The following is a 27,232-nucleotide window of genomic DNA, read 5'->3' on the forward strand; positions in this document are numbered from 1 at the left end:
CGTGTATGCAATAGATTAATAGCCATCTAGTCTATTATATATTAACTATAAAAATATTCATAAGTCACAACAATTGAATCAATAAGTACAATATGGATTCAATTACTTCAAAGTTAATTCCCTTCTTAAATGATGATTCCTTTTAAAAGAATCATTCATATAGGTATAAAAAAGAAGCATATATTTGTTTAACAAAAAAAATACGTGACGTAAATTTTTGCATAAACATTCAAGTTGCCTACAAAAAGAAAGATATTAAGCCATATGAAACCATCTTAGATTTTCTCCCCTGCCTCAAAAATGAAAAGCCAAATCTTTGTCCTACTTTTAACATTCATATTTTTTTTACCATATTTTTGCACTCGAAGAATTTATAGTGGTGTAAACGCTAGCTTCAATGTTGTTGACTATAGTGCTTTAGAAAATGGTCAAACTGATGATTCACAAGTATATGTTTTTAATTTATATGTTAATATATAAATAATATTATTTGAACCTTTTGCTTTTTTTTTTAATTTCATTCTTGTTTTATCTTTTTTCTTCATATAATTCTAATTAAATGGCAATGTTTGAAGGCATTTTTGAAAGTATGGTAACAAGTGTGTGGAGCAACTCAAGAAATTCCAACACTCATTGTAAACTTAGTCCATTACTTGGCATGTTAACAACAAATCATTTCTATCACAGTATCATAGTTATAAGTTTAGTTTCATATATCCTAAGCAGAAAAGGATTAATGTTGTTGTTGTGCTACCCAACCACAGATTAAGAAAACAATCACTAGAGTGAGTTTTTCTAGTTCAGAAAACTGATATCTGATAAGAATTTAAAAAACTAGATTCAAGTCAAGGCAAGTTGAGGCTAAACTGACAAAAATAAAGGAATTTTAGGACAAATTCTAAGGCAATTAATCAATAGTTAGAACATATATTATAATTCAATCAAAATTATTCAATGTGACAAAGCATATTGATATTACTAAGCCTATAAATTCACAAGACAAGCCCTATTACAAATATCTAGTAGCTCAAGCCAATGAACTAGTGTTTATACCAAAAAAGAACAACAAGATTCATACGAGTAATAACATATTTTCATCTTGTCTTACCTTAATAACAAGTATTGTGTAGTCACCACACTCAACAAAGTGACACTTTTTTAAAAAGGAACAGCCAACACCGACATGCAAGGGAATTCGAGGTTGGAGAAGGGGACGTCCTACTGCGTTCGGCGGAGCAGAGCAGGGAGGCTTCAACGGCACTGCCAACACCGACATGCAGCAACAGCAGCAGCGGCCTGCCCTGAGTAAGAAGGAGAAACACCTTGTTCCTCGTACCTGGGTGGAATGACATCCCTGTGGCTGAGATTGGGGAAGCTCCAATTAACGCGCGAAGAAGCACGTTGAGGAGATGGGAGCGTCGCGGCGTTCTGGAGCGGTCTACCTGCCGACTGTTGCCATCACGTGGTGGACGGAGGCGCGACGTCTGATGAAGGCAGAGGAGAAGTTTACCCGATGATCCTTGTACTCTGGCCCGGCCGTGGATGGTTTTCAAATTCTGCTGCAGTGAAACGGTGAAAAGAGAGGATAGGGTTTGGTTAGGGTGATTTTTGTTTACCTGGGTGAATTTTGGGATGTTGCTGAAATGAGGTGGATTTTGAAGACCCAACCCAAGAAGAATTGGCAAATTTTTGGCGGGAGTGAATCATCTCCAATGAAAAAAAATTGGATGGTGTCTAGTGTTTAATCTCATTCTTTATTGCTCTCTCTCCTATTTAATTTTAGTCTCACTTATAGAATTAAAGGTGAGAGATCACACTTTATTCTCTCCAAGTATTAAAAACATGGAGAGAACATTTCTATTTCTGGCTGAACCCGTCTTGGTCCTAGCATTATTGTTAATATAAAAATTTTTAAAAATATATTTTTAAATAAATAAAATGAATCATAAATATTCTAGTATTTAATTTCGAGAAATCTAGGGTCCTGAGATTATTCATGTGGCACGCTAAATCTTGTCGCATCCCTTTGGAACATAAATGGTGGAGCCAAGAGGAAGAAGAGGCAATTGAGTAATAGGGGAATATCCGAATTTGCGCAGGCACAGATAACATTAACAAATAGCAACAACACAACAACCATAAGAAATTCAGCTGAAAATAATAATAATACGAAATATAAATAGTGATGGTCGAGTGACGAAGAATTGAAGTGATTCATTTGCCAGTTAGCGATAGCATCCATCATCCATGGCATTCTCCGTCAACACCATCACTTTTCCCAACATTAGTCGAGTCAACAGGTTAGATTACTCTAGCATACAATTTCGTTTCGTCCGTAATTTCTTAATGATCTAATAAAGTTTGGATTTTGGAATGTGTAGAAGCAGATACCCAGCAGGAATGGCATTCGCAACTATGAGCAACAAAACAATCACCTCTTCCGGAGTTCAACTCACTGAAGGCCAAGGAAACTTGCCTAAACTTGTTCTTACTTCACCCTCTGGTAGGTACGTCATACATGTAACTCTTTCAAAATTCTGATCAACTTTTCTCTTCAGTTTCGCTTGAATCTGAATTCAAGTCTGTTGGTTGCAGTGAGGCTGAGATATACTTGTATGGAGGGTGTGTTACCTCTTGGAAACTTCCCGCTGGCAAGGACCTTCTTTTTGTTCGCCCAGATGCTGTTTTCAATAAGAAGAAACCAATCAGGTGTTCTATTCATACACCCCTCATGCAAAACCATATATAGTTTCGATTTTTCGCTGTATACTGATTAGTTTTCTGTTGGGGCAGTGGAGGTATCCCACATTGTTTTCCTCAGTTTGGTCCTGGCTCAATTCAGCAGGTATCACCCTCTAATCAACTCTGTTTTCTTGTACTCCATGTTATTCTGTATGAAAAGTAAGAAATGAGTGTGTTCTGAATGAACTATAGCACAGACTAGATGGGCTCTAGGAGTATACATGTATTCTGTTTTTTCTAAGATGATTTTCTTTAGATAGATGCAAAAAGTCTGATTGAATTACAGTGGTTCTGCACACTTCTTTGTGGTAAAATCATGAGTGCTTTGTTGACTATACTGCTCTTCTATTCCATTGTATACTAAATTTGGTTGCTTGAGTTCTTGGCAGCATGGATTTGCACGGAATATGGATTGGACCGTTGCTGATTCTGAAAATGTGGAGGGAGATCCTGCTGTTACTCTGGAACTGAAGGATGATTCCTATAGTCGCGCTATGTGGGATTTCGGTTTCCATGCCTTATTCAAGGTCAAGGGCTTATTTTCTTTGACCAGAGTTCTCTCCCCTTTGCAATGCTGCCGTACTGCTAGTACTCATTCTTGACATGTTTCATTACCTGCTTGATGATAAAATTTCGTGCTTCCTGTTTTGCAGGTCACACTTAATTCTAAGAGTCTTTCGACTGAGTTAAAAGTTAAAAATACAGACAACAAGGCATTTTCATTTACTACTGCCCTGCACACGTATTTTAGTGTAAGATTTTATATCTGTTCTTATATGTCATCATTATCATTTTGTATAGGATTTTCCCGAGTTATGAGTTCAAATTAAGTGTCCAATCCAATGAAAATTATGTTCCTTTCAATAATTAGTTTAATTAATTAGAATTCTTCTAATACAAGTTATTTTGACTCAATTTATTGCTTACAATTAGAAATAATCATTTTAGCATTGTCACACAGGCTTCTGTGAGTGGTGCATCAGTAAAGGGATTGAAAGGATGCAAAACACTGAACAAAGATCCAGATCCTAAAAATCCAGTGGAGGGTACAGAAGAAAGGTCTGTATGTTATTTTCTGTCTGTGAATTCTTATAAAGAAATAAAACATAGTACTATTTGCTACGAGATTAGAATGAAACTACTGAAGTTGCTTTCCTTAGTCCAAAGGTTGGATAAAAATCTGCACTAGCTATTGAGTATCTTCAACTATCTTTACATGTGGGATATACAATGACATTCGTTTTTTACCTAAGGTCTACTTTTATTTCCCTTATTTTGCCTGAATTTAAACTAGAGTTCTGTAACATTGCATCCACTTAGTGGCCAATTTTTACCTTTTTCCTAATAGACAAGTATATTGTGTCAATATAACTTATTTAATACCAGAATTGCCTTGAATAAGGACCAGTCAAATCTTAGCTTTGAGTTTGTAAGTTTGCAAAATAGACAATAATCTTTATAATGCAGGGATGTGGTCACTTTCCCGGCATTTGTAGATTGCATTTATCTTGGAGCTCCTGATGAGTTACAACTTGACAATGGCTTGGGTGATTTAATATCTGTCAAGAATACAAAGTATGTAATTTGCAACTTCTATCATAATTTTATTATTTGGTTTTCCCAAGTCTCTTGCTTATGATCCTTTGGCTCTTGCCCATGTAGTTGGTCAGATGCTGTGTTGTGGAATCCACATCTTCAAATGGAAGCGTGTTACAAAGATTTTGTTTGTGTTGAAAATGCTAAGGTAATGAATTACGCTTTTAAATAGGGTTCAATGGTTATTGAGTTTAAATGGACAATTGTTTTTGAACATATGCGTGAGCATCCTTCAGAAATTGAGCATTCTGGTTACTGACTCTAGTTTTCAAGCCTCCCAGTTGACTCTTACGAATTTTAATTTTATGCTATCACTGTTTCAGATTGAAAGGGTCCAGCTAGAGCCAGAGCAAACTTGGACAGCTGTGCAGCATCTTAGCATTGCTTGAACCGCAACTGAGCTTCTTTATTGTTAAATATTTTTTGTCTTGATTTGTAAACAATACCTTATGTATTAATAATTTCCCGAGCTACTAAGAGTGTAACTGGTGGTGAGGAGTTTATGTAGTTTTGAGAGAGGTCATGTCTCAAAAAAGAAAAATCTCATTGCATCTGTAACATCTTTGTGATGAAAATAAAAGATAAGATAATTTTTCTTTCCACAAGATGGAAAACTACATTCTTCTCATTTTCATTACTTCCATTTTATTCTCCTCTAAACTTCCTCCCAAACGTATCATATCTATTCCTCAATAATATTGGGCATGTCATATATCTCTTGTATATGTGGGTATGAGGATCCAATCCCAGCAAAGAACTCGTGTTCAACCCCATTTAGTGTTATGCTGCTGTATCCTGGAAGATTCAGCAGTCCCCTATGTTTGATCTGGTTTCTTACTTTAACTGCTTGGTTCCATTCTCCGGCTGCAGCAAGAATGCTTGCCAGATGAACATAGCGGCCGCTATGATCAGGGTCCATCTCAATAAGAATTTTGCCAACCTCTTTTCCAAGCTCAATTTGTTTGTGCAGGTAGCAGGCATTGAGCAGTGCGCCCCATATTACAGCATTTGGCTTGAAGGGCATTGACTCTATGAACTCCTTTGCTTCTTTCAACAACCCTGCGCGACCGAGAAGGTCCACCATGCATCCATAGTGTTCCATAGAGTGTGCAATGTTGTAAGCAGTACTCATGCTATCAAACATGAACTTTCCTTCTTCAACAAGTCCTGCATGACTACATGCAGTCAAAATCGCAGTGAAAGTTATGGAAGTTGGCTTGATTCCCGCTTTCTGCATTTGGGTAAACCAGTCTAGGGATTCTCTACCCTTCCCATGGACTGCAAAGCCACCAATTATTGCTGTCCATGCATAGACACATTTATTCTCCAAGTTAGTAAACACTTGTAGGGCTCTTTCCATTTCACCACATTTTGCATACATGTCTATAAGAACAGAACCCAAAACTGGATCTATCTTTATTTCATTTATATTGATGTAGTTGTGAATCCACCTTCCTTGCTCCAATGAACCAAGGCCTGCACATGCTGAAAGCAAGCAACTCAGGGTTATTCGATCAGGTTTGATGCCGGCAACCAGCATTTGCTGAAAGAGAGACAGTGCTTCTTTGTGCATGCCTTTCCTAACAAAACCAACAATCATGGTTGTCCAACTGATGACATTTTTCAGTGTCATGTCTTGAAACATCTTATGAGCCACGTCTAAGTTTCCACATTTTATGTACCCATCAATCATTGTATTCCAAGAAACAATATCTCTAGTTGCAAGCTGGTTAAATAGGATGCGAGCCAATGCAATATAGCCTGAAGTTTCTTCAAATGCTGAGAGTGCAGAACATGCTTTGAGAAGGAAAGGGAAAGTGTAGGCATTGTGAGGCACCGAATGGTGAAGCAGTTTATGGTACAAAAGCAGAGCTTCTTCCGGGTCATCACTGTTCGAGTATGCTCTGATCATGGTGTTCCACATGACAATATTAGGTGAATTTATTCTGTCAAAGAGCATACGAGCACAGAACAAGTTGCCAAACTCTTTTGATGCATATGAAGCAAAGAGCCTGCTGGCTGTCATCTCATGCATCATGGTGCCATTTTTCAGTATTTGGCCATGAATCTGCTTCAGTTCTTTTAAGCTTGAACACCTCTCAAGCAGAACCTGGCTCTGCTCCACACTGGGTTGCATTAGCAGCATAGCCACCATTAACAATTAAGGAAGGGAATTGTCCTTCTAATATAAGTTGAAAGAAATTGTAGAAAAGGGAAGAATACATTCTAAATTTGTGGCTTTAAATTGCCAGCACCGCTTTGGGATAAGATCACAAGATATTTGTAGACCGAATAGAATATCCTGTTTAAGACGATAAGAGTTAAAAAAATTAGACTTCCTTCTGCTTCCATGTACCTAGTGTCGTTTATTGACCATTTGTTGAGACAGTTCTTTTCATATTATTGAAAAAGGAAGATTTTCTTCACCTAAGTTTGTATATGGTAACTTATCTTAACATATTCATCCCGTTTTTAATCTCCTACAAAACACACTGCAAATAACAAAAGGAAAGAAGGTGGGTTCTACAAGGTGCTGTAGTAATAAGAATAATTGGCGTTTTGCAGGTTTAACTTGTAATTTCACCACAAAATTTAAGTTAGGGAAAAAGGTCACTGAAAGCGCAACAGAACATGTAAAAAGTGTAAATAGCAGATGCATTTAAAAGGTTCCAATTTCCAAAATTTGTCAATGAATTCTACTAGAGTACTAGTAATATGAAAATTTAATTCTCCAACAATCTGAATGAATTAACAGAACCTATTCCCACAATTCTAGAAAAAACCAAGCATTAGGAGGAAGTGGAAAGAGCTTTTTACAGTCTCAAAAACTCGAAACCTCTCTCCTCAAAAAATTACTCCAGTCAAGAAGTCAACATTGCTATGAAGCACACCAACAGCACAATCAACCCAACAGCACAAACCCAGCACCACCATTTATGGTTCTTCTTCTTCATCTGATTGGCATAGTAAAGACTATTAGTTCCACCATGGATGTAGTTACCAGCACTGGCCATATTATCTTCAATATTGTCCAATTTCTCCCCTTGTGTCTCAACCAGAATAGCCATATCAAGAAACACTTGGTGAAGCTTGTTCAAACTCCTCTGAATATCCATCACAGCCTCATGTCTAACCTGAGTTCCCATGTCAGCATCTGTTTTCCCAGCCAAAAACTCAACTTTGAGACTCCCTGAGATCATCTTGTCCATGACCTCTTCACTCGGAACCTCGCCGGTCGCACTGTAGTACCTTCTCTTCAAATCTTCCTTGTAATCAGACAGTATCTTGTCCCTCAAGGACTGAAACTCATTCATCATGTCCCTAAGCTTGACCCTCAAACCATTTGTGACAGAACTCCTTGTCCTATCAATTGGTGTACCCTCTTTATAGGACTCTGATAAATTTCTATTGGCTATGTTGGATTGGTCCAGGACCTCAAGCCTTGCCTTGATGATCTTGGCCTTGCGAAGCACCGCAACCATGTCAGATTCCATGCGGTCTCTTAGTCCACGGAGGACTTTTGCACTGTGTGTGGACTTTGCTTCTTCATTCAGTTGCTGAAGATCAAATAAGAGATTGGTGATCTCTTCCATTTCAACCTTGATTGCATCCACTTCTTGGAAGAACTGAGTGAGATTAGGGTCTTCTAGTTGTGTGGGGTTGAGTTGCCCTGCTTCAATATCACGTTCATTTTCAAGGTCCTTCATGACCTGTTTCTTCAGTTCAACATAACTTAAGAACGATTTCGTCATCAGATCATTCATCTTTGAAAAAAAATTCAAAACTCAGCACCTGAAAAAGAAAATCAAAACCTACAGAATTAATGTAATGATTTAAATGAAGAATGGAAACAAAACAATAACAACCAAATGAGAATATCTAAGGAAGAAAGCAAGAAACTTGAACGGCTCTAGGTTACATGAAAAGAAAATGAAGCATACCCTCTTGGACAGATTCAAGAAATGAGACAGTTTCTCAATGGATGAAAGTTCTTGTCATGAAGCAAATGCCCAAAGTGATCTAAGAAGAACAAAGATAACAAAATCAGAAATGAGAACCAACAGCCATTTTCAATGCACAGAGAGCCAAGAATTAAGGAAATCGATCATCAAAAATCAAATCTTTAGCGCCATGCATGGAGAAATGCGGTCTCAGAAATAATTTTTACACAGCATGTATGAAAAAAACTTAAGAGATGGTGTCTAACAAAGCCATGCACTTTGAAGAAGAAGAAGAAGAAGAAGAAGAAGAAGAAGAAGAAGATTGAACCTTTGATGAAGGGACGTGGCTATAAGACTTGAGTGACAATCTTGAATGCAATTTTCAAACTTTGAGTCTGTTTTCGTTAAACAAAAACAAACGCATGCATATATGTGAGTAAATTTTGAAATTAATTTGTAATTCTGAAACAAAAGTATCCGTTGCCCTATAATATAGTCTCCTCTTCACTCTTCACTCTTCACGTAACTGTTACAATTTCAACCGCCAAGCGGTCAATGCCCTTGATTTAAAAAAAAAAAAACTATTTTCCCATCATGATCTAATTTTAAACTAGCGTTTTTGAAATTTTTCTAGATTTATATCCAATCATATGTTATTTAGAAAAAAAAAATTATTTGCAAGAGAGTGAATATACTAAGATTACACTTAGTGGAAAAATATTTTTTAAATTGATTCTGAAAGAGTCCCACTAGGGAGACAATGGACTATTTGTACAATGTGACTATCTAGAATAACCATCCGAATACTAGGAATAATAAACATTTTCCCAAAAAGTTTAAACTGATTTTTGGGTTCACCAAGAATTGAATTCTTGACCTTTCGGATCTAAAACTCTAATACCATATCATGATATCACTCATCCCAAAAGCTTCAGCTGATGAAAAAAGGTAACACTAATGGTTATATCTCTAATACTCCCTAAACCTCCATTGTACACATTATACAAATATTCCATTAGCTCCTCATACTTTCCCATTCCGAAAATTCAGTAAACGAGACAAGAACAAAATTACACGAGTTAATCGTTACGCACCAACATCATTAATTAATTTTACCTTATCAGATACTTTAAAGAAAATAGAAAAATTAATTCTAGTAGAGAAAAAACATTCATAATTAAAATGGGTAAAATCAACGTTCGCTTGAAATAAACCACCGTATATGATCTTCGCCTTTAAATAATATATAGTCACATTTCATTAAATAAATTCAATGATACAAATATTATCTGCAGGGAGAAAAGTTCTTCCTTCTCAAGGATTTGCGAGTTTCTCCCTATTTTCCCCACTCCTAAAATGTTTCCTCCATTTTCTGAACTCTGATGAAACAACAACTTGCATGTTGCAATCATGGGCAGTGTAAACAATGTTTGAAAAATAATATATGTATAAGCTGAACAAATTCTTTGTTTCTAAGTCTGTGATATTGTGCTTTGCTGGTTGACTTTTTCAGCCTCAAGCTTCCTTAACATTGATGAACTCAGCTTAACTTCACCCGAACCTCCAGAGACCAAATCTACAACTTCAATCTGCATATGATACATAGAAACAATTTCTAATGTCATAGAAAGGTTTTGACAAATTAGTTTCTTACTTTTTCTATGGTGACAAAAAATAAATAAATAAATAAACAGCTATACCTTTAACTGTGAAAGGCCTCTTTCAGCTCTTTTCCTGTTTACTGCTAATCCTCCAGGTACTGTCTCTTTGCTGTATGAGAACCAACATGAGTCAGGTATCAAAGAATTCACAAAATTATGCTACAATTATTAGAAACCTAAAAGAATTCACAAAATTATGATAGTAATGAACTTGCTCAAGTCTCTATCAGAGCAACACTCTATGATCATGATCAAGATCAGAAAACAACAAATAAAACTGGCATAACACAACCTTGCAGATTACAAACCTTACAACCACAGCCTCCAAATCTGCATCCACGATAGAAGGCCCATAAGGATCTGTGATTGGTACAGCTTGCACTTCCAGTTCTGGCTTGATAGACTGCATGGTTTTGCATACCAATTTCAAATAAAAATTTATATAAGATATTTTTTTCTTTCAAATAAATCTTAAATGATATGCAACTGATGGATGGATGTAGATTAGGACATCATTCATTTTCTTTCCATCCACCCTCAGAAACTAACAATACAAAGACACACCACTTAAAATAGACATGCATATGTCAACAAAATAATATAATAAATAAATTCATCCATCATTAAGAGGGTAAACTTTTCTTGGCTAATAATTATGCTCATTTAAGAGAGAGAGAGAGAGAGAGAGAGAGAGAGAGAGAAGGGGGGGGGGGTAAAGAAAAGTACATGAAATAGAGGAGATTATTTTTGATAAATTATGTGTAAGAACATAAGGAAAACATTGCCTTTGTACCTTTATGAAAGTTTTAACATTGTGTATCCTTTCCTCAATAGGCTGTATCAGTTCAGCAAACTGCAAAGTAGAGAAGGATCATATAAGGAAACTTCAAACCTAAAAGCAAAAGCAAAGCCTGAAGAGATGAGGGAAAGAGGCTCTTTTGTGAGTAAAATCCATACACCAAAAATTATAACTCGGTAATAAGTTGATCTTTCATCTTATAGTTGAAATTACCAGTTAACAAGCTCCATTATACAATGTTTAAATCAATGAGCTCCTATACAATTTAATAGAGAAACTTTTGTAAAAAAAGTATAATTCCCAAATTTCAAAACTGAATTTCTCTACCAAAAAAATTTCAAGAGACAAAAAATTGAAGTACTTAACAGTTTAGTCAGTTGTAGCATGATACTCAGTTTCACTACTTTATATTTTGCACATTGACTACTGAAAATGAATATATTGTCTGGAATTTGAATTCAGACATACTCTTCTGATTAATCTGAGCAATCCGAAAATAATTTGACTCAGACACCAATAGTAAGCTACAAGAGTTCAGTGAGAGAAGATGACACTGAAAGAGGGGGAAAAAATAAAAATGAAAAAATCAAAGCCTAATTGTTTCTTTCTTGTTTTAGCACTCAAGTCTCAACTAATGAATGATCATGTCTTGGAGGCTCTTCAACCATGACTTTCTGCAACACAAACCATACCTGATTGAAATTGAAGACACAGCAGTGTGGAGCAGATAGAAAAAATTCACATTTTCAATAGAACTAATAGGATAAAAAGAATCCAACTTGCAACAAATCAGCCGGTTCAAAAAAGTTAAATGTTACATAAACACATCCAAATCAAGAACTGGTTGAACTGTAATACTAAAAATTAGTAATCCACAGCATGATGGGAACTGGGTGGGATACACAGCTTAAAACATAAAATTGAAGCTGCAATTATACTACTGGCAGGTACATGAAAAATCTAATTTTGGACATTGACACAAATAAACAAATAAGTTCAGCACAGAGAAGGAAGCTAATCAATTTTGAACGAGACTACGAGAGTAACATTATGATATACGTAAAATGAAAAAAAAAAAAAAAAAGGCTAACCTGCTTCTTTGCGAGCATTGGTCCATCGCAAACTCCGATCACAATCCGGTGCCTTGCCAACTGTGCTGAAGCCTGCTAAAAAAGTTTCAACATTTCACATGACATAGATATATAAACTGGAAATTTCTAAATGAGAGAGAGAGAGAGAGAGAGAGAGACGGTGAGGAAGAGGCGGTGGCCATCGTGCAATCGGTCAAAGGTGCCGCCGTTGACGACAGCTTGGTAGGTGTTGGGGGGAGAGAGGGTGGGAAGCAGCATGGGATCATCTTGAGCGGCCATTGGAAGAGCTTAAATTCAAAACAAGAAAATGCTGAGGCACCATTTGCGCTGATTTCAAAACATAACTATTTCTAGTTCTAGTGTCACTTACCATGAGCCTCGCTTTTCTTCTGCTGCAGGTTCAACATAACAGCAGAGGCGTGCGATTCGAAAACAACGGTCCAGATCTTCCGGTTAGGTTGGTAATTCCTCCGGCCGTCAAAGGAGCTAGCACGGTGGTTGGTGAGAATACCATACGGTACAACTATTTGCGTGCCAATATTTAAAGGTGAGAATACCTGTGGCGTTGTTATGTATCTAAATGTTGCCACACGCTTGATGGTTAGGACCTAAAGAAAATCAGATTCAACTACCGAAACGTGCGGGAGATTTTAGCCGCACAACAAGAATGTTCAGCTCACCTGTGGTCCCTCACTACAATTACATAATTATCCCCCAATTCTGCTTAGGAATATGTCTCAATTCAACATTTTATCGTAAGATCATATTACTAATATTTTGCATCGGTACCTATATTTTTATCTTCCTACTTCATTAGGTGTCCGATTAACACTCTGATCATGGATTGTTTTGTAATTTGGTAATATATGTCAAGAAATCTAAGACATTTTACGATTTATTTATTCCTGCCAGTAAACTGACATTTAACAGCTGAGTTTAATGCCTTACGTGGAGATGATGTTGATGTAAATGTTACTATGTTAGTACCTTTAACCAATATTCCAATTAATCAATTTGTTTCAAGTCTACCACCCAAGTTCTGCTATCAGTTTGCCATGTCTATTTTCTTCATCAATCATCAAAAGAATCGATCTATTTCTGAAATTTTGAATGTTGCATACATGTTCATATAGCCAAAGTAAATAAATTCCACTTGGGACTAACCAATAAGCAAATAATTTTACACTTGAAAGGTAGTGACTCTCAAGATATGGAAGTGGTCTTGTTGGCTGTTGCAAAACACTCGTTCAAGAAATCAGTAACCTCTGATAAATACAAGTCCGGAAAAGTCCTGTAATGATCCACATGAGGGGATGAACCGAAGTTGAAGGACCTTACCCTCCTTCCCATCCTCCTTTGCTCCTCAATGAACCCTTCTATTGATTGGTACGGAACCACTTTGTCAGCGGTACTATACAGGTATAGCTGAGGGCAAGGTTGCTCCTTCAACAGCACATTCACAACCCTTGTTAACCTCCTGTTTCGGACACGATAAATTAGCTTACTATATATAGTACTACTAGAACAACAAGAATCACCAAGAAACATTGGCATTGAGAGAAGAGACTCACTGATTCACATCAGGCAATTTCAATAGAAATGAGAACAATTTCTCTAGAAGTGCCAAGACCACGATTTCCATTCTTGAAGGTTCATTTTGTTGAATGGTTGATGTGTTAACTTCAGTCTCAGTGGCTTGGGTCGAAGAGCTGCGCTTCTTCAATATGGCAGCAGAAAAACCAGCAGCCCATACCTACAAGATCAATATACAATAGCTCACCATATTCAATTTGATAATTCAACAACAAAGCCAAGAACAATGAACTAACACATCAAGTTACCTGTGGATTAAAGGGTTCTCCTCCTCCAGAATCAACAATGCATCCTTTAATCTTATCCATCAGATCCTGTCTATCGAGCATTCTCGCCAGAACGGAACCATAACTGTAATAAAAAGAAAAAGAAACGAATTTACAAACAATGAGTAATGTAACCACTCAACAAGAGTGAAATCATGAGGGAATGGAATGGGATTGGACATACATACGTAAACCAACCAGTGTTGCTGAAAGTGTGAAACACCAAACAGCGTTGTCTCCCATCCTCTTCGTCACGTGACACCCACGTGATGAGCTCATCCGTCAGCGCAGAGATTCGCCTCTCAAGTATCCTCCCAAGGTCGAAGGAGAGCAGCTCCCTCACATCAACCACGAACGTCATCGCGTGTACTCCACGCGCGTTGTACCACTCCACGTACCTCTTGAGGTGCTTCGTCTTCGCTCCCAGCCACCCCAACAACACCACCGTCGTAACCCTCCCTTCCGCCCCGCAAAATCCCATCTTTCCCCCAATCCTGTTCTCCGAAGCAGGGTTCCAAACGAATCCGCCACCATGAGAACGGGAGAGGAAGGGGCTGACATTATTTGTAGGGTGAGAAAAGTTGAGGTTTTGGGAGGCGGTGAGAGAGGAGAAGAAGGTGAAGGGATTGGGATTGGGATTGGGATTTGGATTTGGAAAGGTGGGAAATTGAGAGGAGCAGATTATGGGTGTTGCGTTACGGTGGTAGCAATAACGAAAAGGGAGAGCGGGTTTTGATTTCGGCAGATGGAGAAGAGAATGTGAATGTGAATGTGAAGTGGTTTTCTGAAGAAGGTGGCGACCAAGAATTGAGGGGTTCAGGATCCTCATATGAGCCTCCATTGCCGAATTAGAGGATGTTGATATTGCTGTGCTGTTTCGTTTTCACTGTTTTGATCGAAATTCAATCGAATGTTGAAGCAGCTTTATTTTCATCGTAAATGCGGACCATATTTCTCCATCCAAGGATGGATCATTACTCTGGTAGTATATGCTCCATGCTTATGCCCCAAACTAAGTGACATGTATGTGTAATTGTGTATTTCTGTAATTCTATATCTCTAAGAATTTTGTGCGGAGGAGTGTTTTTTTTTTTTTTTTTTTTTTTTTTACCAAAGATACGATACTCGAACCCACAACCTCTTAGCTGAGTATGGGGAGACTGTATGGGGAAACTATGTCATTTGAGCTATTACTCATTGGTTGCGGAAGAGTGTTTGGACACTAAATTTTTTTTATTTGTAATCATTAATTAATTATTATTGATATTTTTTTATTTATTAAGTATGCGACAGATTTTAATAAAAGTACTAACTTCTAAATTTAGTATTTTGTGTGTGCTCCAGAAACCAATATTTTATTTTTTGGAAAAATTACCATTTGTACCCATGAATTTTGCGAACGCTGACAAAAGTACCCATCAAACAAGAAAACTAACGTTGTACCCATGAAAGATGGGTTCCGTGTGACAATAGTACCAAAACCGTGATTTTTCATTTTACGTTGACTTTTTAATAAAATTCTCAAATTACCCCTTCTATCTTCTTCCCCAAATTCCAAATTTCACAACCATCATCCTTCGTCTTCCTCCTCTACTGCTGCCAGCCACCAGGCATGAAGATGTTTTCTCCCTCCGACACCTTTTACTAGTACAAGAATGAAGACGTTTTCTCGTACCGAGGTGGCTTGGAGCTGTGGAACCATCATCATCATCATCACCAACCGGAACACGACCTCATATCTCAAGCAAGGCCTCTCTTCCACCAAGATCTTTACAGCTCCGCGGCTGCTCTAGGAGTGGGTCCAACCACCGTGTCCGACGATCAGTCACCTTCGAGATCGGCCTTCCTGGTGACGGTGTCGGCCGTGGGAAGCGGAACAGCAAGTGGAGCAGGAAGTGGAGCAGGTGAGATTAGCTGCTAGGACTGTAGGAACCAGGCGAAGAAGGATTGCCCTCACATGCGGTGCAGGACATGCTGCAAGAGCCGTGGCTTCGATTGCCAAACCCATGTCAAGAGCACTTCGGTTCCCGCGTCCAAGCGCCGCGAGAGGCAGCAGCAACTCGCCTCTATCCAACAACAACAGTTTCTTGCTGCTAATGTTCTCAAGCGCCAAAGAGATCATGTATGGTGGCTGGCAACAGCAGAGAAGGAAGACGAAGGATGAGGGTTGTGAAATTTGGAATTTGAGGAAGAAGATATAAGGGGTAATTTGGAAATTTTATTAAAAAGTCAACGAAAATCACGGTTTGGGTACTATTGTCACACGAAATTCATCTTTCATAGGTACAACGTTAATTTTCTTGTTTGATGGGTACTTTTGTCAGCGTTCGCAAGATTCATGGATACAAATGGTAGTTTTTCCTTTATTTTTTTAGAGACCCAATTCGATCTGTATCGACCCTAAAATAGCACAAAGTGGTTTTTATCGAAAAAATACATTTATTTCGATTCCTGTCCATTTCCTGTGTGAGTTATAGTAGTTTTTCCATCTTTTTTTACTAAATTTAAGGGAAAATATCTACATGACACTTAGGCCCAGTTTGGGTAATCAACTTAATTAAGTTTCTTTTGATAAAATAACTTAAACAATAAATGACTATGTTAAAAGTAACTTATAAATAAGTTATTTTGTATTTGAATTTTTAACTCTAAAAGTGCTTATTTTATATAAATATAATGAAAAGTAGAAGTATTATGAGAGAAGTCATTTTTTTTAACTTCTCTGTAAGCTCCAAAATAACTTCTTAAAAAGTTGCAATTTGGTTTTGAAAATTGCACCAAACATTAATACTACTACTTTTCATAAGTCAAAAGTTAAAAAAAGCTACTTCTAGAGTTTTCAAACGGACTCTTAATATTACTAATGTAGACACTAAGTCACTATTAAATATGTTGGTGAATAAAAAATGGTCAAAAGTCAATTTATCTTTTTATGAATAATGATCAGAAATCGATTTATCTTTGTAGGAGAAATATTCAGTGATAGATTTGTTTTCTTATACGAATTTAAACCTTTAATTAACAAATTTTTGAAGATTATTATTGTATTTTCGACAGTAACTTTTTTCGTGCATATTTGTTTTTTGTGCGTTCTTTACTGTTATATTTATGTTATGGGATGACATTAAATATTTGAACACTTATAAAGATAAATAAAAATAGATTATTATGATTAATGTTTAAAATTTCTTCTATAAAATAAAACAATCATTTGTGCAAAGCAACAAAGTAGTAAATTAATATATTTAACATATATTTTTCTAATTTCAAAGAAAACATAGATATTCATATATTATATTGATAAGGATAATAAAGAAGGAATCTATCTTTAATAAGTTAACACCTAATGATAGCATAATATTGGTAACAACATGATTTTAAGACAAAAAAAAAAAAATCAAAACATTTGTCCCTAAACTAAAAATATTGTAAGAGTGAGAGGTTTTAAACAACAAAACATATGTTCTTAAGTCCTATAACTAGTATCCATACTAAAATCTAAATTATTCAATATCAATTCTTTTTAAGTGGTCTAAGAGGCTTTAAACTTGGAGTGGGTACAAATTAAAAAAGCTTTGATGATAGTTTCCGAGTTTGCAATAATTATTGTCTCTACTGATATTACACTATTTTTAATCGTTGAATTTTTATAACAGTTATTAGTCTATTTGATGAGTTTGGTGAATCATGAAGTCTCAATTAGTTGATTTGAAAGATGAATGAGAGAACTGAGATAAATCATTCACAAATAACATAAGTTTTGATTCAGTGAAGTATCTGAAATGACATCGTTTTTTTGTGGATAAAAGAAGACAAACTAACTTCTTATCATTGTCTATAGAGAAATAAATCGATTTTTGAGTATTGTCCATTCGCTAGCATGACACTTAACAGAAATTTAGCGTCTACATCAGCAACATTAAATGTCACATAGATTTTTTTTGTTAAGTTTGGTAACAAAAAATGACAGAAGAATTGTCACGACTCATGACAGATAGAGACAAAGACTAAGACAAATCTATTTTTTTTGTACAAAAATCGCCTCGTTTTATCTTATAATAGATAGAGACTGGATTTAATATTTACTCTGATTAAAGGCACAGGACACATTTGGAAAACACATAGTTGAGGCAACTGCAAAAGCAGGACACCCCACGATTGCTTTGGTTAGGGGAGAGCAGTGTTTCTCACCCTCAAAAGTTATGGAGTCACTCTTGTTTATGTTTGTATCTTCCAATCACCTACTAGTACCATCTCATTTTTTCTTTTACTCATTTGTATAGCTACTTCATATTAAAGTCCAAACAGCATAGTACTGTTAAAGTCCAAACAGCATAGTACTGTTAATATGTGATTACCGTGTAGGGTGATCTAAGTGATCATGCAAGCTTTGTTAAGGCAATCAAGCAAGTTGATGTTGTCATCTGCACTGTGGGTATACATCAAATAAATGATTAACTGAACATCATAAACGCAATCAAAGAAGCTGGGATCACCAAGGTACCTAAATCATGTGATCTTGACTTTTTAAACGGAAAGAACATACATAATTTGTTTCTTCTTGTATTGTTAGAGGTTCCTCCCAATAGAATTGGGTCGATATGGACCGTCATGATGCGGTCCAATCGGCTGCAAGCTTTTACAAGAAGAAAGTGAAGATTGGGAGGGCCACCGAAACCGCAGGGATTCCTTATACATATGTCAGCTCTAATTGCTTTGCTGGATACTTCTTAACAACATTGTCACAACATGCAAAATGTCACGGCTCCTCCTAAGGATAGTATAGTCATTCTTGGAGATGGAAATGTTAGACGTAACAATATAGATTATCATCCACTTTGTTTCATTTATGTAAGAATAAAATTTTGTATTCCAAATATATTGATCCATACCAAATATATCTATCTGCATTGACGTATGAAAAAAGAAACAATCATGCAGCTAGCTGAATTTGAGTAACGTATGCTTAAAATAATATTTTCAGCAATATACGTGGATGAGAAAGACATAGTGATGAGCGGATAATTTATACGTTTTTTAGCATTGTTTTTAGTATGTTTTTAGTATATTTTAATTAGTTTTTATTATATTTTTATTAGTTTTTATTTAAAAATCACATTTCTGGACTTTACTATGAGTTTGTGTGTTTTTCTGTGATTTCAGGTATTTTCTGGCTGAAATTGAGGGACCTGAGCAAAAATCTGATTCAGAGGTTAAAAAAGGACTGCAGATGTTGTTAGACTCTGACCTCCCTGCACTCAAAGTGGATTTTCTAGAGTTACAGAAGTCCAATTGGCACGCTCTCAATTGCGTTGGAAAGTAGACATCCTGGGCTTTCCAGAAATATATAATAGTTCATACTTTGCCCGAGATTTGATGGCCCAAACATGCGTTCCAAGTCAGCTCAAGAATTCTAGCGTTTAACTCCAAAACTAGCACAAAAGCTGGAGTTAAACGCCCAAACTGGCACAAAAGCTGGCGTTTAACTCCAAGAAAAGTCTCTACACATGGAAGTGTCAATGCTCAGCCCAAGCACACACCAAGTGGGTCCGGAAGAAGATTTCTGCATTAATTACTTATTTTTGTAACCCTAGGCTACTAGTTCTCTATAAATAGGACCTTTTGCCATTGTATTTTCATACAGTCTATCTTTTACTCATACTCTGATAGACCTTTTCACGTTTGGGGCTGGCCTCACGGCCATGCCTAGACTTTGTTCTTATGTATTCTTAACGGTGGAGTTTCTACACACCATAGATTAAGGTGTGGAGCTCTACTGTTCTTCATGAATTAATACAAAGTACTATTGTTTTTCTATTCAACTCAAGTCTATTTCTTCTCCAAGATATTCATTCGTTCTTCAACTTGATGAATGTGATGATCCGTGACACTCATCATAATTCTCACCTATGAACATGTGCCTGACAACCACCTCTGTTCTACTAGCAATGGCTTGAATGCGTATCTCTTGGGTTTCTAATCTAAGATTGGAACCTTCGTGGTATAGGCTAGAATTAATGGCAGCCATTCCTGAGATCCGGAAAGTCTAAACCTTGTCTGTGGTATTTTGAGTAGGATCTGGGAAGGGATGACTGTGACGAGCTTCAAACTCGCGATTGTGGGGCGTGTGACAGACGCAAAAAGATCAATGGATCCTATTCCGACATGATCGAGAACCGACAGCTGATTAGCCGATGTTGTGACAGAGCATCAGGACCATTTTCACTGAGAGAACGGGATGTAGCCATTGACAATGGTGATGCCCAACATAAAGCTTGCCATGGAAAGGAGTATGAATGATTGGAAGAAGGCAATAGGAAAGTAGAGGTTCAAGGGGAACAAAGCATCTTCATACGCTTATCTGAAATCCACCAATGAATTACATAAGTATCTCTATCTTTATTTTATATTTATTTTCATCACCTTAAACTCCATAACCATTTGAATCCGCCTGACTGAGATTTACAAGATGACCATAGCTTGCTTCAAGCCGACAATCTCCGTGGGATCGACCCTTACTCACGTAAGGTTTATTACTTGGACGACCCAGTGCACTTGCTGGTTAGTTGTACGGAATTGTGACAAAGTGTGATTCACGTTTAAGAGCTCCAAGTCCTTTGGCGCCATTGTTGATGATCACAATTTCGTGCACCAAGTTTTTGGCGCCGTTGCCGGGGATTGTTCGAGTTTGGACAACTGACGGTTCATCTTGTTGCTTAGATTATGTATCTTTTCTTCAGAATTTTTAAGAATGAATTCTAGAGTTTCAAGGTGATGTTCCCACCATCACAAAAGCTGATTGATTCTCATCAATTTAGCTATTGAATGTAATGTCCTGCTGAAGCTTGGCCAAACATGTCTAATCCTTTTTAGACTGAAGCTTTAGACTAACATTGCATGATTCCTGGAATTCTTATTAAAAGTTTTGATTCTCTTTATTTTATTTTCTATATAATTTTCGAAAAAAAATACAAAAAAATTTTAAAATCATAAAACCAAAAATATTTTATGTTTCTTGTTTGAGTCTATTATCTAATTTTAAGTTTGGTGTCAATTGCATGTCTTTATCCTTCTAATTTTCGAAAATTTATACATATTGTTCTTCATTGATCTTCAAGTTGTTCTTGATGATTTCATTGCTCTGATCTTCAAATTCTCTTGTTTTGTATGTTTTGTTGTTTCTTACATGCATTTTTACATTGTTATAGTCCTTAGTATACAAACTTTTAAGTTTGGTGTCTTACATGCATTGTTTATTTGATCTTAGTTGCATTTTTATTGATTTCCATCATCAAAAATTTAAAAATATTTTTTAAAACTATGTCTTTTCAAGTTTAATAATACAGAGAATTGAAGATTCAGAATATTCAGCAGAGGAATCAAACAGAAAAAGCTGGGCATTCAAAACGCCCAGTGAAGAAGGAAAACTGGCGTTTAAACGCCCAGCCAGGTACCCTGGCTGGGCGTTTAACACCCAAAAAGGTAGAGATTTGGGCGTTAAACGCCAGAATGGGCACCATTCTGGGTGTTTAACGCCAGGATGGCACTAGAGGGAAGATTTTGTTTTTAATTCACATTTTTTTCAAGTTTTCATAATTTTTCAAAATCAAATTTTTTTCAAATCATATCTTTTCAATAATATCTCTTTCAAAATCAATTTCTTTCCATTTTATATTTATTTTTACTATTTTCAAAAATCCTTGATATAATTAAAGATTTACTTCAAAATTTTCAAGTTGTTACTTGCCTATTAAGAAAGGATCAAACTTTAAATTTTAGAATCATATCTTTTAATTTCTTGTTAGTCAAGTAATCAACTTTAATTTTAAAAACTTTCTTTTTCTTAATTGATTTTCAATCATATCTTTTCAATCACATCTTTTTCAAAATTAATTTTCAATCATATCTTTTTAAATTCTGATTTCAAAATCTTTTTCAAAAATCACTTGATTTCTTTCTCAATCTTAGTTTTCGAAAACCAATTACCAAATTTTCAAAATCTCTTACTTTAATTTCGAAAATTTCTTCCCCTCTTCTCACATCCTTCTATTTAAGGGACTAAGACTCCTCATCAAGGTGCAATTCGAACTCTGTCCCTCTTGATAAGTTTGAATTCCCTCTTCTCCACCTCCTCCTTCTATTCTTCTTTTCCTCTGACACCTCAAGGAATCTCTATACTGTGACATAGAGGATTTCCTACTTTCTTGTTCTCTTCTCTTTCATATGAGCAGGAGCAAAGATAAATGCATACTTGTTCAAGCTGATCCTGAACCTGAAAGGACCTTGAAGAGAAAGCTAAGAGAATCTAAAGCACAATTCTCTCTAGAGGGCCTAACAGAGCTTTTCAAGGAAGAAGAAACCATGGCAGCCAAAAACAACAATGCCAACAATGCAAGGAAGGTGCTTGGTGACTTTGCTGCACCTACTCCCGAATTCTATGGGAGAAGCATCTCTATCCCTGCCATTGGAGCAAACAACTTTGAGCTTAAGCCTCAATTAGTTTCTCTAATGCAACAGAATTGCAAGTTTCATGGACTTCCATTGGAAGATCCTCATCAGTTCTTAGCTGAATTCTTGCAAATCTGTGACACTGTCAAGACCAATGGGGTTGACCCTGAAGTCTACAAACTTATGCTTTTTCCTTTTGCTGTAAGAGACAGAGCTAGGACATGGTTGGATTCACAACCTAAAGAAAGCCTAAACTCTTGGGAAAAGCTAGTTAATGCCTTCTTGGCAAAGTTCTTTCCACCTCAAAAATTGAGCAAGCTTAGAGTGGAAGTCCAAACCTTCAGACAGAAGGATGGTGAGTCCCTCTATGAAGCTTGGGAGAGATACAAGCAATTGATCAGAAGGTGCCCTTCTGACATGCTTTCAGAATGGATCATCATAGTAATCTTCTATGATGGTCTGTCTGAACTATCCAAGATGTCATTGGATAGCTCTGCTGGAGGATCTCTTCATCTGAAGAAGACGCCTGCAGAAGCTCAGGAACTCATTGAAATGGTTGCAAATAACCAATTCATGTACACCTCTGAAAGGAATCCTGTGAATAATGGGTCAACTCAGAAGAAAGGAGTTTTGAGATTGTTACTCTGAATGCCATATTGGCTTAGAATAAAATATTGACCTAACAAGTCAATATAATTTCTCAGAGTCTGTCTGGAATGCAAGCAGCAACAGGCAGTACTAAGGAAGCTTCCTCTGAAGAAGAAGCTTATGATCCTGAGAACCCAGCAATAGAAGAGGTGAATTACATGGGAGAACCCTATGGAAACACCTATAATCATTCATGGAGAAATTATCCAAATCTCTCATGGAAAGATCAATAGAGACCTCAACAAGGTTTCAACAACAATAATGGTGGAAGAAACAAGTTTAGCAATGGCAAGCCTTTTCCATCATCTTCTCAGCAACAGACAGAGAATTCTAAGCAGAGCCCCTCTGACTTAACAACCATTGTCTCTGATCTAATCAAAACCACTCAAAGTTTCATGACTGAAACAAGGTCCTCTATTAGAAATTTGGAGGCACAATTGGATCAGCTGAGTAAGAAAATTACTGAACTCCCTCCTAGCACTCTCCCTAGCAATACAGAAGAGAATCCAAAAAGAGAGTGCAAGGCCATAACCACATCTCACATGGCCGAACATGGAGAGGAGGAAGAGGCAGTGATTCCCACTGAGGAAGACCTCAATGGACGCCCACTGACCTCCATGGAGTTCCCTAATGAGGAACCATGGGAATATGAGGCTCACACTGAGACCATAGAGATTCTATTAAATTTACTTTTGCCATTCATGAGCTCTGATGAGTATCCTTCCTCTGAAGAGGATGAAGATGTCACTGAAGAGCAAGTTGCTAAGTACCTTGGAGCAATCATGAAGCTAAATGCCAAGCTATTTGGTAATGAGACTTGGGAGAATGAACCTCCATTGCTCATCAAAGAACTGGATGACTTGACTAGGCAGAAATTACCTCTGAAGAGACAAGACCCTGGAAAATTCTCCATCCCTTGTACCATAGGCACCATAACCTTTGAGAAGGCTCTGTGTGACCTAGGGTCAAGTATATACCTCATGCCTCTCTCTGTAATGGAGAAGCCAGGGATCATTAAGGTACAAGCTGCAAGAATCTCACTGGAGATGGCAAACAATTCAAAGAAATAGGCTTATGGACTTGTAGAGGATGTCTTGGTAAAGGTTGAAGACCATTACATCCTACTGATTTCATAATCCTAGAAACTGGGAAGTGTATGGATGAATCCATCATCTTTGGCAGACCCTTCCTAGCCACAGCAAAAGCTGTGATTGATGTTGACAGAGGAGAATTGATCATTCAAGTGAATGAAGACTCCCTTGTGTTTAAAGCTCAAGGATATCCCTCTATAACCATGGAGAGGAAGCATGAAGAGCTTCTCTCAATACATAGTCAAACAGAGCCCCCACAGTCAAACTCTAAGTTTGGTGTTGGGAGGCCACAACCAAACTCTAAATCTGGTGTTGAACCCCCACATTCAAACTCTAATTTTGGTGTTGGGAGGTTCCAACATTGCTCTGAACATCTGTGAGGCTCCATGAGAGCCCACTGTCAAGCTATTGACATTAAAGAAGCGCTTGTTGGGAGGCAACCCAATCGTTACTATTCTATGATAATTTTCTATTTTCTATTGTTATTTTGTGTTTTCTGTAGATTGATGATCATGTGAAGTCACAAAAACAATTGAAAAAGCAAAAACAAAGTGAAAAATAGAATGAAAAACAGAACACCCTGAAGGAGACAGTTACTGGCGTTTAAACGCCAGTAAAGGTAGCAAAATGGGCGTTAAACGCCCAGTCTGGCACCATTCTGGGCGTTTAACGCCAGAAAAGGGCACCAGACTGGCGTTTAACGCCAGGAATGGGCAAGAAGCTGGCGTTAAACGCCAGAAATGGGCAGCAGCCTGGCGTTTAACGCCAGGATTGACAGCAAGGAGCGTTTTGCACGCCACTTGGTGCAGGGATGAGATATCCTTGACACCTCAGGATCTGTGGACCCCACAGGATCCCCACCTACCCCACCACTCTCTCTCTCTTCTTCACCCATTCACCAATCACCTCAATACCTCTTCCCCAAAAACCCCTCACCTATCAAATCCTACCATTCTCTTCACCACTCACATCCATCCTTCATAAAACCCCACCTACCTCACCATCCAAATTCAAACCACTTTCCCTCCCAAACCCACCCATAATGGCCGAACCATACACACCCCTCTCACTCCTATATAAACCCATCTTCACTCCTTCATTTTCACACAACCTAAACACCACTTCTCCCCCTTGGCCGAAACACAAAGCCCACTCCATCTCCTCTATTTCTTGTTCTTCTACTCTCTTCTTTCTTCTTTTGCTCGAGGACGAGCAACCTTCTAAGTTTGGTGTGGTAAAAGTTAAAGCTTTTTGTTTTTCCATAACCATTTATGGCACCAAAGGCCGGAGAAATCTCTAGAAAGAGGAAATAGAAGGCAAAAGCTTCCACCTCCGAGTCATGGGAGATGGAGAGATTCCTCTCAAGGTTACATCAAGACCACTTCTATGAAGTTGTGGCCAAGAAGAAAGTGATCCCCGAGGTCCCTTTCAAACTCAAAAAGAATGAGTATCCGGAGATCCGACATGAGATCCGAAGAAGAGGTTGGGAAGTTCTCACCAATCCCATTCAACAAGTCGGAATCTTAATGGTTCAAGAGTTCTATGCCAATGCATGGATCACCAAGAACCATGATCAAAGTGTGAACCCGGACCCTAAGAATTGGCTTACAATGGTTCGAGGGAAATACTTAGATTTTAGTCCAGAAAATGTAAGGTTGGCATTCAACTTGCCTATGATGCAAGGAGATGCACACCCATACACAAGAAGGGTCAACTTTGATCAAAGGTTGGACCAAGTCCTCATGGACATATGTGAAGAAGGCGTTCAATGGAAGAGAGATTCAAGAGGGAAGCCGGTTCAACTAAGAAGGCATGACCTCAAGCCCGTGGCTAGGGGATGGTTGGAGTTCATCCAACGCTCAATCATTCCCACTAGCAACCGGTCCGAAGCTACTATAGACCGGGCTATCATGATACATAGCATCATGATTGGAGAGAAAGTGGAAGTTCATGAGGTTATATCCCAAGAACTCTACAAGGTGGCGGACAAGTCCTCTCCTTTGGCAAGGTTAGCCTTCCCTCATCTCATTTGTCACCTTTGCAATTCGGTTGGAATTGACATAGAGGGAGACATTCTCATTGATGAGGACAAACCCATCACTAAGAAAAGGATGGAGAAAACAAGAGAACCTCATCAAGAGCATGAGGAAATTCCTCATCATGAAATCCCTGAGATATCTCAAGGGATGCATCTTTCTCCACAAAACTATTGGGAGCAAATCAACATCTCCCTAGGAGAATTGAGTTCCAACATGGGACAACTAAGGGTGGAGCACCAAGAGCATTCCATCATCCTCCATGAAATTAGAGAAGACCAAAGAACCATGAGAGAGGAGCAACAAAGGCAAGGAAGAGACATTGAGGAGTTCAAGCACTCCATAAGATCTTCAAGAGGAAGAACAAGCCGCCATCACTAAGGTGGACCCGTTCTTTAATTTTCTTGTTCTTTATTTTCTGTTTTTCGAAAATTATGCTTTATGTTTATCTATGTTTGTGTCTTTATTACATGATCATTAGTGTCTATGCCTTAAAGCTATGAAAATGAATCCATCACCTTTCTTAAATGAAAAATGTTTTTAATTGAAAAAGAAAAAGAAGTGCATGAATTTCAAATTTTAAAACAGTTTAATTATCTTGATGTGGTGGCAATACTATTGTTTTTCTGAATGAATGCTTGAACAGTGCATATTTTTGAATTTGATTGTTTATGAATGTTAAAATTGTTGGCTCTTGAAAGAATGAAAGGAAAAGGAGAAATGTTATCTGATGATCTGAAAAATCATAAAATTGATTCTTGAAGCAGTGAAAAGCTTGCAAAAAAAAAAAAGCAAGCAGAAAAAGCCAATACCCCTTTAAACCAAAAGGAAAGGGTGATAAAAAGGATCCAAGGCTTTGAGCACAGTGGATAGGAGGGCCCACAGGAATAAAATCCTGGCCTAAGTGGCTAAACCAAGCTGTCCCTAACCATGTGCTTGTGGCGTGAAGGTGTCAAGTGAAAACTTGAGACTGAGCGGTTAAAGTCGAGGTCCAAAGCAAAAAAAAGATTGTGCTTAAGAACCCTGGACACCTCTAATTGGGGATTCTAGCAAAGCTGAGTCACAATCTGAAAAGGTTCACCCAGTTATGTGTCTGTGGCATTTATGTATCCGGTGGTAATACTGGAAAACAATGTGCTTAGGGCTACGACCAAGACTCATAAAGTAGCTGTGTTCAAGAATCAATATACTTAACTAGGAGAATCAATAACACTATCTAGATTCTGAGTTCCTATAGATGCCAATCATTCTGAACTTCAAGGAATAAAGTGAGATGCGAAAACTGTTCAGAAGCAAAGAGCTAAAAGCCCTGCTCATCTA

At 37.4% G+C, this 27,232-nt stretch overlaps 4 protein-coding genes and 1 non-coding gene across 6 annotated transcripts; 1 reads left to right on the plus strand and 4 right to left on the minus strand.

The window, feature by feature from the left end:
• The first annotated feature begins 1,963 nt into the window (after positions 1-1,963).
• LOC112749353 (putative glucose-6-phosphate 1-epimerase) lies at positions 1,964-4,955 on the plus strand. 2 transcript variants are annotated; one of them, XM_025797611.3, is made up of 10 exons: positions 1,964-2,300; positions 2,388-2,507; positions 2,596-2,709; positions 2,794-2,845; positions 3,132-3,269; positions 3,396-3,494; positions 3,704-3,801; positions 4,210-4,317; positions 4,405-4,486; positions 4,662-4,955. In XM_025797611.3, exons 1-10 carry the CDS (start codon positions 2,248-2,250, stop codon positions 4,725-4,727), a joined length of 930 nt encoding a protein of 309 aa, XP_025653396.1. In that variant the 5' UTR covers positions 1,964-2,247; the 3' UTR covers positions 4,728-4,955. The 2 variants fall into 2 exon arrangements, with proteins under 2 accessions (XP_025653396.1, XP_025653394.1); XM_025797609.3 differs by having other exon boundaries at positions 1,979-2,300; positions 2,382-2,507.
• Positions 4,956-5,020: 65 nt separating this feature from the next.
• On the minus strand, positions 5,021-6,493 carry LOC112749352 (pentatricopeptide repeat-containing protein At5g66520). Its single transcript, XM_025797608.2, has one exon. It carries the CDS (start codon positions 6,491-6,493, stop codon positions 5,021-5,023), a length of 1,473 nt encoding a protein of 490 aa, XP_025653393.1.
• Positions 6,494-6,975: 482 nt separating this feature from the next.
• On the minus strand, positions 6,976-12,434 carry LOC112747890 (syntaxin-112). Its single transcript, XM_072217730.1, has 8 exons — positions 12,201-12,434; positions 11,990-12,117; positions 11,831-11,902; positions 10,734-10,793; positions 10,249-10,343; positions 9,980-10,049; positions 9,755-9,868; positions 6,976-8,123 (listed from the first exon to the last, which is right to left on the minus strand). The coding sequence occupies exons 1-8, from the start codon at positions 12,235-12,237 to the stop codon at positions 7,200-7,202; spliced, it is 1,500 nt and encodes a 499-aa protein (XP_072073831.1). The 5' UTR covers positions 12,238-12,434; the 3' UTR covers positions 6,976-7,199.
• Positions 12,435-12,892: 458 nt separating this feature from the next.
• LOC112749358 (uncharacterized) lies at positions 12,893-14,730 on the minus strand. The gene is made up of 4 exons (XM_025797616.3): positions 13,878-14,730; positions 13,672-13,774; positions 13,402-13,583; positions 12,893-13,307 (listed from the first exon to the last, which is right to left on the minus strand). Exons 1-4 carry the CDS (start codon positions 14,528-14,530, stop codon positions 13,034-13,036), a joined length of 1,212 nt encoding a protein of 403 aa, XP_025653401.1. The 5' UTR covers positions 14,531-14,730; the 3' UTR covers positions 12,893-13,033.
• A 7,722-nt stretch (positions 14,731-22,452) lies between these two features.
• On the minus strand, positions 22,453-22,560 carry LOC112753941 (small nucleolar RNA R71). The gene has a single exon (XR_003178301.1). It is a non-coding gene; the product is annotated as a small nucleolar RNA R71 (small nucleolar RNA).
• Positions 22,561-27,232: the final 4,672 nt, after the last annotated feature.

The sequence above is a fragment of the Arachis hypogaea genome, chromosome 15, assembly GCF_003086295.3.
Source record: "Arachis hypogaea cultivar Tifrunner chromosome 15, arahy.Tifrunner.gnm2.J5K5, whole genome shotgun sequence".
NCBI lineage: Eukaryota > Viridiplantae > Streptophyta > Magnoliopsida > Fabales > Fabaceae > Arachis > Arachis hypogaea.